General features: G+C 36.5%; 1 protein-coding gene and 1 long non-coding RNA gene across 6 annotated transcripts in view; one reads left to right on the forward strand and one right to left on the reverse strand.

The window, feature by feature from the left end:
• DCC (DCC netrin 1 receptor) overlaps window positions 1-13,294 on the forward strand; it is a 1,195,251-nt gene that overhangs the window by 1,073,403 nt on the left and 108,554 nt on the right. For all 5 annotated transcript variants that reach the window (XM_034943737.3, XM_003827228.5, XM_034943736.3 and 2 more), the window contains one exon: window positions 1,651-1,683. In XM_034943737.3, coding sequence (XP_034799628.2) covers window positions 1,651-1,683 — 33 coding nt within the window. The remainder of the gene's footprint in view (window positions 1-1,650; window positions 1,684-13,294) is intronic.
• LOC129394583 (uncharacterized) overlaps window positions 1-13,294 on the reverse strand; it is a 71,218-nt gene that overhangs the window by 25,919 nt on the left and 32,005 nt on the right. The window lies entirely within an intron of this gene.

The following is a 13,294-nucleotide window of genomic DNA, read 5'->3' on the forward strand; positions in this document are numbered from 1 at the left end:
TTTACTTTTCAATTATATCTCAATAACTTTTTAAAATAACGCTTATAGAATTGTAAAATTATAAACATTGGCCGGGCGTGGTGGCTCACACCTGTAATCCCAGCACTTTAGGAGGCCGAGGCGGGTGGATCACGAGGTCAGGAGATCGAGACCATCCTGACTAACATGGTGAAACCACATCTCTACTAAAAGTACAAAAAATTAGCCATGCGTGGTGGCACATGCCTGTAGTCCCAGCTACTTGAGAGGCTGAGGCAGGAGAATTACTTGAACCCACGAGGCAGAGGTTGCAGTGAGCTGAGATTGCACCACTGCACTCCAGCCTGGGTGACAGAGCAAGACTCCATCTTAAATAAATAAATAATAAAAATCCTTGTATATGTAGTGTTTCCCAAAGAGTAATTCACAATTCAAAATCTACTACTTATCAAGATATCTTTTCATAGAATATGTCTATATGTTATGTTTAAATGAAAGAAATTGTAATTGATTTCTGATTTAGAAATCACTCTTAGGATGTAATAGACATAAACCCTGTTCATCTGAAAGGGGCTTTCGTTAACAGAATCAATATCTACGTATTTCAATTCTAAACATTCTTATTAGGCAATGATTTGTGCTGCTTTATTTAGAAAAAGAAGGACCACCACCTGTAGGGCGTTTAAGCTATTTTTCAAATGATGATTGATTTGCTATAATAGCGCCACATCTGATGAGAGACTATATTATCAGTTGCTGCCTATTATATTTTCTCTATGTGAATTTTACTGAGACATATACAGGAAGCAATCGGCAAGTGTTGTATCCTACCTATCAAGTTTGAAGGGAATTAAGTGAGTTAAATACGCCCAAAAGACTCAAAGCTCAAAGACGGTCAAGTCTAGGTAAAAATAATTCTACTAGTAATTGAGGGAGGGAAGCTTATGAAGATCTGCCTTGGTCAAAATGCCATGTAATTTTCAGAAATGTGATAATACTAGAGATTTACCTCTTATTTAGTTTCATCTGGTTAGCAGAAAAAAAAAAGTCATCTTTAATACAAAATTTAGCAATTTAATTTTTATATTTTTAAATTTAAATTTCAAAAAGTCATTTTTGAGAGTATTACTTGTAAGTCATCTGAAGTTGTCAACAACAATTCAGGAGCTATCTTCACAAGGGCTAAAGTTTATCAAGATATTTAGATTATATTGTACCATATTTATGGTTGCCAATTATTTTACCCAGTCTATGTGAGAATTGGTGAAGTTGTTTAAAAAATAGTCACATACAAGAAAATAGCTTCCTGAATTTTCTTAAATATATATATATGGGTGATAATTACTTGGTAATTGCATGCAGTTTTTTTTACTGTTAATTCTAGTTTTAATTAAATTTATATAATTGTTCTCAGTTTATGTTTAGAGGGATATGAAAAGTAAGACAATTTTAGGATGAATTTGTACAGCAAAAACATTATTTTCAATTTTTTTTCTCTGAATACTTATTTAATAGAAATAAACATGTAAGTTTGGGTCCTTATCAATTTTATTTCAAGAGGGCACTAGCCTTGAAATAAAAACTTACTAAAAAGAACTGTTGGTTTGATATGTCAGCTTTCTTGCTAGGAACTGTCAAAGTCTAATAATGTTATTTCTTTTTCCCCCACAGTGGAACACCCTGACAAAATGGCTAATGACCAAGGTATGGTGGCTCAATCTGTCATTTTGTGTTCCTTGAATCAATCCTGTCTGTTAGACATGTCAGTCATTACTTTATATTCCTGTTTTCACCTGGACCATACACCTGATGAAGCAGACACTGGCGTGATGATTAATCTTGTTAATGAAGTTCTGCTTGGCTGAGGCTGCGGCTCTGATAAGGAAGATGTAAATTTTCTTGAGAGGAAATTGTTTTGTCTCCATTCTGAAGGACCAATTAAAATGTCAAGCTTCTTTGTATGAAATAAATTTTTAGTCTCTGTCTGCACTTCTGAATAATTCACATTAAGTATAATTAAGCTTAGCATAATTTTCAAGCTGCTCTTGCACCCTTTCATGAGCTATGGATTAAAGTTCTGTAGCTCTACAGAGAAAAACCGTAAATTATGTGTGATTTTCCTCTGCAATGAGCTTCTTTTAATATATAAAATCAAAGTTGGGTCAACTTTTTTAGGGCGTTATCATTGTTCATTTTGAAGCCAGAAAGCTCTTATTCAGTGAATCAGATGCTCATTTGACTCACAGCACAGTATTTTCTCCCTTTTCCTTATTTATTTACTAAAAGCTGATTTGTATAGAGAAACAGGTAAAGTTTTACACAAAGGCAAAATGGAGATAAATAAGAGTTATCCATCAACTTATAAGTACATATGAACTTACTATTACCGTGATTTGTAGACTGATTGATAAATTAGGATTCCATTATCTTTACACAAAGGACAATTAGTAGAAAGCAGAGGGAGACAATGAATAGTTTATGAGTTTTATTTTTTTGAGGATGTTACTTTCTTTCCAGAAGAGTTAGGAAAAACTATAAACTGGTTGTAGTCAGTGCTGTCAGTATTTGTAGATTGAGAGTCTGCAGTTCATATAGTTTGTTTCCTTCCTGCTTTGGACACCTACTGTGGGCAGTGCTTACTTGCAAACATCGTGTCTCATAAGGCACCATGTCGTGAGATTAGGGGAATGCTTTCTTTCAACAGGAATACTTTTTAACTTTTGACAAATACTAAGCCTCTGGATGCTGGCTCTCCCTGACAGCAGAATGCTTCCTGCATGAGTAGCATTTTCTTCAGTGGTCCTGTGTTTACATTCTTCTCTGGCGATGTATACTATGCAACTGCTTAACAGAACACAGCTAGGGGTTTACGTGGAATAATTGAAATGGGACTGTGCACAGCAATGCCTACTCAGGGTTAAGGTTTTCATTAATCTAGCTGCTCCTACTTGCTTCCACTGAAAATATTTTCATACAATTAATATCTACTAAATGATATTTGTAAAAAATATTAATGATGAGTAATTATCACTTGGCATGTATTTACATAGGTAACTTAAATATTAGTCTTGGTCAAATCCAAATCTGGAATAGTTAATAGCACCAGCTTTATTATTGCAGTTATAAAACAATTGAAACAACCTCTCATAATCTTCTTTACTTAAATAAATTTGAAGCTTCCGTAGACAGATAACTCCTAAGTTTTGAAATTATATTTAAAAATAATAGAGAAAAAGATTAAAATAACTGAACTAGTTGAAATGTCATTATTAGTCACTTAGTTGACAACAAACATGTCCAGGCTTCTCAATAAATGGCTTTCCACTTCTCTCTGGATACTATTATATTGTTTTTTCTTTTGTTAATTGCTTTTAGTTTTTTAAGGTAACTGTTTTGCATAATATTATTTTAAACCACCACACATATATTCTGTAAATTGATTATTTTATGAAAGGCAAATGAGTAAATTATTTCCCAGTCCCTATGATCACACATCCTCCATGGATTTTACTTTGAGTCTCACATCTACAATAAATCAGGCTAGTTCTCAGGAACAAAAGGACCCCCTCAAGAATTACTGCCAGTGGCTGAGTCCATTAATATATTTAGTCAGTTGTTCTTTTTCTTCATCTAATATTACTCAGAAGGATTCTGTCACATATGTAACTTGGAGCCATATTCAGTCATGGTTGGCATGTAGTTAGTTGATCAAGTTGATAGGTTCTAAATTTTACATCAAACTCAATTCACTTATAAAATTGAGAGGGACTGATGACATATAATTTAGTGGTTATAAATAATATCTTCAAATTCTTACAAAGAAAGCATATAAAATTTGCTGCACCCTCAAAGCACGTTTTATAAACAAAATCAGTCTTCTGAGTTGATGACCACATGCATGAGAAATAACCCAGATTAAAGATCCCTCTAAGATTGATGAAAATAATAGGAAGAGGCTGATCTTAATACTCCCATTCCCAGAACACAGCAAATTAGTTGAATATGTTTTACCATTCCCACTGTTAGACCTATTTGCCCCCTTCTCATGGAGAAATGATCCCACTATTACATTTATGACAGGAGCTGAGTTTCTGCTGAGAGAAAATTCCCTCAGAGAAAAATATGTGGCATCTGGGGTCAGAATTAACCTTGCAAAGATGAATCCTAAATAAAGAAGCAAGAGGTTGAATTTGACTTACATGAGAGAAAGTGAGACCAGTTTTGATTGTCCTAAAAAAAGTATCTGTTCAGATTCTTGTCACAATTATTATTATTTTAGGGATTGAAGATCTGCCATGAAGAACATAAATGTGAAAACAATAGTCATTTGAAATGGTTTTGATTTGGAGAAAATATTTTCTTCTGAGCAATGGTATAGTAGTTGTTTGACAATGAGAGGCAATTAACATAGAACCCCTGATTTCTTTATGTAATTGTAAATTGATGAAATATAGCATTTTTTAAACTTTCTAATCTTGACCACCTCTATAATTCTCCTTTTTTGCATCACCCTATCTCTTGCTTCATATCCTAATTATTTCTGTAGATTCTTCCAGGCACAGGTGGCAAATAAGTTGGGAAGTAAAAGAAATTTTAGAGATAAACCAGAGCTTCATTTTTTGTAGGCTTGGGTAAGGAAATTGCACAGGCTCTATGAAGCGGGTGCAGAGGTTAGATAGAAAATCTATGCTTTAAAAATTATTTTTAATTTTTTTGTGTACATAGTAGGTGTATATATTTGTAGGGCACATGAGATGTTTTGATACAAGCATACAGTGTGAAATAAGCACATCATGGAGAATGGGGTATCCATCCCTTGAAGCATTTATCTGTTGACTTACAAACAATTCCATTACACTGTTCATTTAAAAATGTACAATTATATTATTGACTATAGTTACCTTGTTGTGCTATCAAATAGTAGGTCTTACTCATTATTTCTAACTACATTTTTATACCCATTAATCATCTTCACCTCCCCTCTCCCCAGCCCCCCACTACCATTCCCAGCCTCTGGTAACCATCCTTCTACTCTCTACATCTATGAATTCAATAATTGTTTTGATTTTTGTCTTGACTTTTGATTTTTTTCCTTTTTTTTCTATATTCTGATTAAAACTCCTTCAATTTGTCTGTGCTGTTGTGGGCCTATGTAATGGTAAAATGAACCGCTATGCAGCTCTTGCCAGCAGTCACTGTTTTAAAAGCTTTACAGGAGTGACTCACTTAATTCTCGTAACAATACCGTGAGAAAGGTATTGTCTCCATTTCAGCAAGGAAGAAACTGAAGCTCAGAGAGTTGTTATTTGTCTATCGAAACACAGCTAGTAAGTAGAAAGGCCATAAATCCAACCCCAGAAACCACATTCCAAAAGCCTGTTTTTTTAATTATTTTATTTTTATTTATGTTTTTTAATTTTTTGAGACAGAATCTCACTCTGTTACCCAGGCTGGAGTGCAATGGCACAATCTTGGCTCACTGCCACCTCTGCCTCCCAGGTTCAAGCGATTCTCCTGCCTCAGCCTCCTGAGTAACTGGGATTACAAGTGCGTGCCACCACACCTGGCTAATTTTTTTTGTCTTTTTAATAGAGACAGGATTTCACCATGTTGGCCAGGATGGTCTCGATCCTCCTGACCTTGTGATCCGCCCGTCTTGGCCTCTTAAAGTGCTGGGATTCCAGGCGTGAGCCACCATGCCCCACCCAAAAGCCCTGATTTTAACCATCAACTGCATGACAACAGATATGTTACATATATATAGCCACACATTCACATGCGACATATAGCTATAAAGTTGCTTTAACTGAAGTTTTGTTTACTGTTATTTGTCCTATATAGATCTTCCTTTTCACATCTCTGAATATTCTAAAGAACAAGGGAAATAACTCTCAATCTGAGGTCATCTTGTTAGTGGGGTGGCAACAGCACTGATTACATGATCCTGACACTTCTTTATTTCAGGAAACAGGGATGGTGATAATTCACTGTCTAAGCCAGCTTGGGTTGTCAATACAAAACGCTATATACTGGGTGGGTTAAACAACAGGAAGTTATATTCTCAGAGCTCTGGAAGCTGGAAGTCCCAGATCAAGGTTCAGTGTGGTCAGTTTCTGGTGAGGGTCCTCTTCCTGGCTTGCAGATGGCCTTCTCGCTGTGTCTTCCCGTGGTGGAGAGTGACCTCTCTGGTGTCTCCTCTTCAGAGGACACTAATCCTATTGGATTGGGGCCCTACCCTATGATTTCATTTAACCTTATGATTTAATTACTTCCATAAAGGCCCTATATTCAAATATAATCATATTGGGGGTTAGAGATTCAATATACACATTTTTGGGGAAGCAATTCAGTCCATAGCATCCACATTTAAAAAGAAAGCTGTTATTTCACTCCTTCACTAATTTTTTCCCAGTTTTTCAGATAAAGAAGCAGAAGGTAAACATTTTGCCCAGGATCACAGAATTAGCTGTTGGCAGAGTTAGAACTCAAAACTTTTCTTTCTGGTTCCTAGAGTGTGCAGTCTTTCTACTGTAAATGGTTACTATATTTAAAAATTTGATTTCCATTCTTCTAAAATCAGCTCCAACATTTTAGTGTCTCACAGAAGCATTTTAGAAAATCCCTTTGTTTTGAGTTTGCAATGGAGGTTAGCTGTAACTCTGAAACATGACTGCTTCTTAAAAGTGATTATTAGATCAAACTTTTAAGGTATTTTTGTTTGCATCGTTATGTCCCATTTAATGTCCAAATATTGTTCTCCACTTTGAGATGTCTTTGTATGAAAATCGATATTCTTAGCATCAGCAGAAATGTTTACTCTTTCATGTGTGTTTCTACGTCTGCTCATTGTAACAATAGGTGCTATGGCGATGATACAGTACCTTAAAGTGGGCAGGATTCTCATGAAGTGATTTTCACCATTGCTGAGATGAATTACGAAGAAAATGCTCACTTTGAGTACTCTCAAGTGTATTTAATTCTCCATGACCTGGAAAAGGGGTGATCTGAAACACTAGACCTAGAGAAGAGGCCTACGTACATAGGGCAGTTTACAGATCCAGATAAAGACAGCCTGCTGTAAACTGCCCGCCCAACAAGGAGGAAGAATTACTCTCCTGTGAATTGTGGTAATGGCTGATAATGGTCTAGCTTTTCATTTGGAAGTCACTCAGTGTGTGCTATAGGAGCACTGGAATGGAATTAGATACTTTCAGTTCTAGCACAGTCCTGCCACTGGGACCTCTTGTGTAATGTTGGGCAGGTGACTTAACATCTCTCAACATCCTCACCTGTAAAATGATAAGTTCAGACTAAATTATCTTTTGGTTTCTTTCACGATTTAAGATTCTGAAGTTTTAAGGTTGGTATTAGAATAAAAACTCAGGCATAACATCTTTGCATAGTGAAGCATCTCACATTTATGGCTTTTCCACTATGTGTCAATTACTCTTCTATGCATTGTGCACATGCAATCCTATTTGATTCTTATAGCACCCTTACAGATGTAGAAAAAGAGGCAGAGAGTTTAAAACTTGCCCAAACACTCACAGTATGTAAGTGATGTGAAAGTTGATTATACAAAATGGAGTCACTCATGTCATACCCAACTAAAATGGAGTCAGGAGGTTATAAGGAAAAGCACTCAGATCACATACATTTATTCCAGGAACTGTCTTTTGAGACTAAACCCAAAACTTCAAGGACCTGGTCATGATTCTAAGATTCCACATCTTACTTAACACCTGCTGACACTCAGCAGCTCCTGGAAGACACTACCAGCACCAATTAACTTACTTTCAAAACAACTTGCATAACCTTCCTCTATTCCATAATGAAACTCTGCCTTTCCCTTTATTCTCTAGACTCACCTGGGGCTAACTTGGTTTGGGTGTCCTGAATTGCAATTCATATTCTCAAATATCTTCTTCGCTCAGAGATTCATCTCTATATATCTTTATTTTAGGTTGACAGTGATTAGGCCCAGATACATACCCAGGCTACCTAACTGGAGAATCTCTGCTCTTGACGCTGTGTAATTTCTGGAAATGCAGACTCATGATCTGTCATCAAGAAAGTTATACCTAAATGGCATCACCATAAGTTCACCTAGTTTAAAGGACTTTGTCTTTCCTTAATAGGGTATTCAGGCAAAGTACTTAACACTGCAGCTGCCATTTTACACCTCAGCAGTTTTAATGTCATGAATAAACAGAATGTTAATTGTTTCAAATTTCAGGGAAATAGGGTTTTTGAGGCAGTCTAGTCAAGCTTGGAATTTAGTTAATGTAATCCAGACTTTGCAGGGTTTGGATTACAGCAGCCAGGCTGCCGTTTGAAAAATGGAAACCTTTAGTGCCTTCTGATGGGAGCTGTTTAATTGAAAATTAAAAACCTCATCTTACCCCATTATTGTGCATAGTTTCAACACAGTTTATTATTCGGCTGCTTGCTACACCCACTTGAAAAAGCTATTCTCACCTGGGTTTTTCACAGGTCCAATTCTGTAAATTAGGACTGTGGTGAAACAGTAGTAGCAGAAAATGAATAATGTGCTTTTAATGGAGTGTTAAGGTGCTTATCATGTTCCCAGCAAGCAGTCAAGTAGCTGCCTATGTCAACTTCTCAGCAGTTTTCATGTTTTAATAGGTAACTTTGAAGGAACAAAAATGTACTCAGTACGCATAGGAATTGATGTGATTCATGGGATAATTTTAACCTTCTCACACCTGTAAGGTAGACATTTTTGTTTATACACTTCAAATAAAATTCCATAAACAGGTTTTTCTTGTAAGAGCCACTGTATTTTGGATGCCATTTCCTTGTACAGACATTGGCCAAGTACACGGTCTTCCTAGCTTTATTTTCTGCCCACTTCAATCAGCCCTAGACTCAGCCGCTTCAATTTTCTTTCCAAAACAGATGGGTCACTGTTGCTTTGGGGATGAGTCAGTTCTTTGACATCAAGAACCTTGGCTGTCTGACTCTAACGTCTCTTTCCTGGTGTCATGGCCAATAGATCCCTCCACATATGCCACAATCACAAATCACCCTGGAAAAAGTGCATTTTTCACAACTACATGCTGTAATGTGTACCATTTTCTCAGCCTTAGCTGTGCTTTCTCCCTTTCTCAACTAAGCAAAGTCTTCTTTAAGACTCCCTTCTCAATTTTACTTTTTTCAAGAATCCTTTCTTACCTTTCTTGTCTTTTATTCACCTGTATTTTCATAACACCCATCCTATTCTTATTGTGTTTTCCATTTCTTCTTATACTTTGCTATTTATATTCTTAGCTTCTTGACCAGATTTTAAATTCCCAAGGACAGAGAACTGGCTAGATTCTTCACATTGTCATCCCTACCTCCCTAATTTAGAATTTATCCTATTTTAGTTGTCTGATAAGTGTTTGTTTAATAGAATCATAACACAAATGTTTGGGGAAGCAGCTACAGAGTAATCTGGAAAGATAAGTTTTACCATTGAATGAAAAGTGTAGATTGGACAGCTCAAAGTAATAGTGCACATGGCTGTGTATATTGGAGATTTACTGATCTTGGGGGAGACGAGAAGTTAGGCATGTATTTCCAACAGGAAAAAGTATATTCAATAATCACCTACTAAAATAAACGCTAAATAGAAAAACAAGTTCTCTCTAATTCAGCTGATGGTAGTTACATTTGTAGATGGCTACGACCTCCTGCACTCATTTTGTGACCTCCAGTCTTGCTGTCCTTCCTTGTTAGCAGAAAATTTATAGATTTGAATTTCACCAGCTGCTTGGAATTCTGAGTACAGAAAGGAGAAAATCAAAACTAATGGAAGCTGATAAGTTTGTTAAAATTGTGGCTATGAAGTATGAAAAGAACTAGACTCACTTTTGATAACTTGTGGATTACTATGTATCCAGTACTGTGCTGGCACTAGAAACATTAGAAGCAAATGGTCCTGGCAAAGCATTAGAAGGAAGTATGGTTCCGTGGGTCCATTTTCAAGAAGCTTGCAATATAGTTAGGAGGAGGATATTAACACTTCCAGTCCAGTATGAAAAATACAAAATGCCAAATCAGATGGTACTGTCTACATGTGTATGTTACGGGATTTCAGATAAATCATTGTGGGCTGGATTAGAAAATACTTCTTAAAACCTAAGACTGTGCTTTAAATATATGAGTAGAACTAGACTCAATGCAAACTATTACCGGGGGAAAGAGTAGCTGATCCCTTATGTAGAGAAATTCTAGGATGGAAAAGTTAGGAAGCCAAGATGCTGGGAAAATAGTGAGGACTACAGGATGGGCTCCAGGAATATTTAGGATATAATTTGCTCAGGCACAAACATATCTCATGCCTACCTTTGCAGAGTAGTATATTATGGCAGAGACCTATGTTGGCGAAGAGGCTTTTGCTATTTCTCTCTGCTCTAATGTAGTAGTTCTGGGGCTTTCCTACTTTTCAGCATATCAGCTAGCTATTGTCTACACTGGCCAGTGAAGGCCTGCCTGCTCCCTTGTATCCCGAGCCCTGGAAACCCATCCACTCTCGGTTGCTGATATTGATCATTTCCTGCTTGGAGGGGTGTGACTGTGGGATAGGGAGAGAAAAGGATGATGGGATGGGAGTAGGAACGGGGCCTCAGTAGCAGTCATCTTCAAAGAATTTTCTTGGCCTTTTTTTTTTTTTTTAACCACTTCTGTTGTACCTTTTCTGAAGTGGCAACTTCACTTTTTCCAGTACTCTGCATGGTTACAAAGAAACTATTTTTCGTTCTCTGCCACAGCCTTGTTTTGTTCTGCATGTTCAATTGAGAATAGAGCCACCATCTCAAGTCATACATACCTAAACTCTCACTCTTACACCCCAAGACCAACTCTTTGAAGTGCTCTAATTTCTGTCCACAATTTTCCCCATTTCTCCTGTTTTTTTTTTTTGTTTTTTTTTTTTTTTTTTTTTTTTTTTTGAGACAGAGTCTCACTCTCTCACCCGGGCTGGAGTGCAGTGGCATGATCTTGGCTCACTGCAATCTCTGCCTCCTGGGTTCAAGCGATTCTCCTGCCCCAGCCTCCTGAGTAGATGGGATTACAGGCCCCTGCCCCACTATGCCCGGCTAAATCTTGTATTTTTAGTAGCGGTGGGGTTTCACCATGATGGCCAGGTTGGTCTCGAACTCCTGACCTCAGGTGACCTGCCCGCCTCGGCCTCCCAAAGTGCTGGGATTACAGGTCACTGCTCCTGGCCCCCTATTCCTTATTTTAGTTATTTATTCACCTATAATGCTAAAATCATCATCATCAGAGTCATACAGTATCAGCCACTTCAAATGAAACCCTGTGTTTATTCATCTTTCTGAGCTATAGTTGTTTTCTCAGCTATAAAATGGGGTTAGTAATGTCTGCCTCGGAGATGCATAATTAATATTGTCATATTTATTGGAACAGTTTATTCTGATCCATTTAGTTCCACAGTCATCCAGAATAATCTTTCTAAAATACATGTGTAATTAGTCAGTGTTCTGCTTAAAATATCTTCAGTGGATCCCTATCCTCTATAAAATAAATTCTAGACCATTTTGCAGAGCATTTAGGGAGTTTTATTATTGTACCTCTGCCTTTTTTTTCTAAGCTCATCCACCTCACGGTTCTCTACCTAATAAATCAAGACAGATCTTTATCTGTCCAGCTCCTTTGGTTCCCTAATTTTTGCCTTTTCAGTTTTTGTCCACTCTCCCTTGTGAGACATCAAGAATGTGGGAATGAGAAGTACTAGAATTCACAGGAGTAACCAATGTGTTTCTTAAAATATATATGTATGTGTCTGTGTATTTATATATCTATATATAAATACGTATATATTTCTATATTATATATTTATAATATATATTTATAATATATATGATATATTTATAAATTTTATGATATATATTTATAATATATTTTATGATATATATTTATAATATGATATATCATATATATTTATGATATATATTTTTATGATATATATTTATATTTATATATTTATGTAATATATTTTATTATATATATATTTTTATATATGTATATTTTCCCCCACTGGTTGGCCTGGCAAAGTATACTGCTTTTACTTTGGTGCTTGCAAAAAGAATTCTCACCTCACATGCCACCTCCTCTGAGAAACCTTTTGCTAGGCATAAGTAGATAATCATCCTGGTTTTCCACTGGGTCACGTATTTGTTTGTTTTCTTTTTTTTGAATTTTTGGAAATTACCATATGGTTGTAATTATTCAATTAACATTTTCCGTCTCACTGACTTACAAACTTCTGCAATAGTCATTTTATATTCCTAATGCTTAGCACTGTGAATCTACTTAATGCATCTGTTGAGTGGATGGATGAAGCACGGATGGAGACATGAATGATGAAATACTGTGCTCCAACAGTGTCGTTATCTACACAGACTAGCAGGATACAAGCAGGGTGCTCATGTTCTAGTGTTTTCAGACTGCAGCTGCAACTTCCAGACCTATAGTCACTTGAAAGAGAAAACTCTCTCATCCTCTTCTGCCTCTTCTTCCCGGGATGCTTTGCAAATTTGCTCAGGCACAAACATATCTCACACCTGCCTTTAGGATAAGCTTGTGAACCACGCAGATGGGGGAGGCTTTTATGGATCATTCCGTGGCCTTTGAGAACAGATGCTCTTTTATAAGCCAAAAAAGATTGTCTCATTCTTCATGTTGTAGCCTGGCAAATGACCTAGCTCTTGGAAATATCTAGTCATCCAAGGCAGTGCCCATATTTTGAGGAACAGAATGCTTTTTAGATTTTAATAAAGACTAAGCCGCATATAAAAGTGGTTTCTTAGACCCCTAGGCTGACTGTTACTTCAGATATACTAGAGGCAAGTGTGCATAAAAGAAGATTCCAATGACAGGAAGGACTTCAGAGACCACCATCTACCACCATACTACTAATATTATGAAGGCATCTTTATATTTTATTCTATTAAGAATTCAATTGTTATTCAGTTGTTTCATACCTAACTTGCATGAATAATAATTATAATAACTAATAAACATATTAGGCTTTAGCTGTGTGGAAGGTTGTGACAAGGGTGATCAGGAGCAGCTGACAAGTTATCAGTAGCCAGGCAAGGGAGATAGACTAAGTGTAGTTATTGTCACATAGGTCAGAACTTATCATCTTTTCTGACCTGAAATCTTTAAGAAGGAGGTTAACTACTTTCCTGTTATCAAAAGATCTTGATCTGTCCAGCTCCTTTGGTTCCCTAATATTTGCCTTTTCACTTTTTGTCCACTCTCCCTTATGAGACATCAAGAATGT

The sequence above is a fragment of the Pan paniscus genome, chromosome 17 (genome assembly GCF_029289425.2).
Source record: "Pan paniscus chromosome 17, NHGRI_mPanPan1-v2.0_pri, whole genome shotgun sequence".
NCBI lineage: Eukaryota > Metazoa > Chordata > Mammalia > Primates > Hominidae > Pan > Pan paniscus.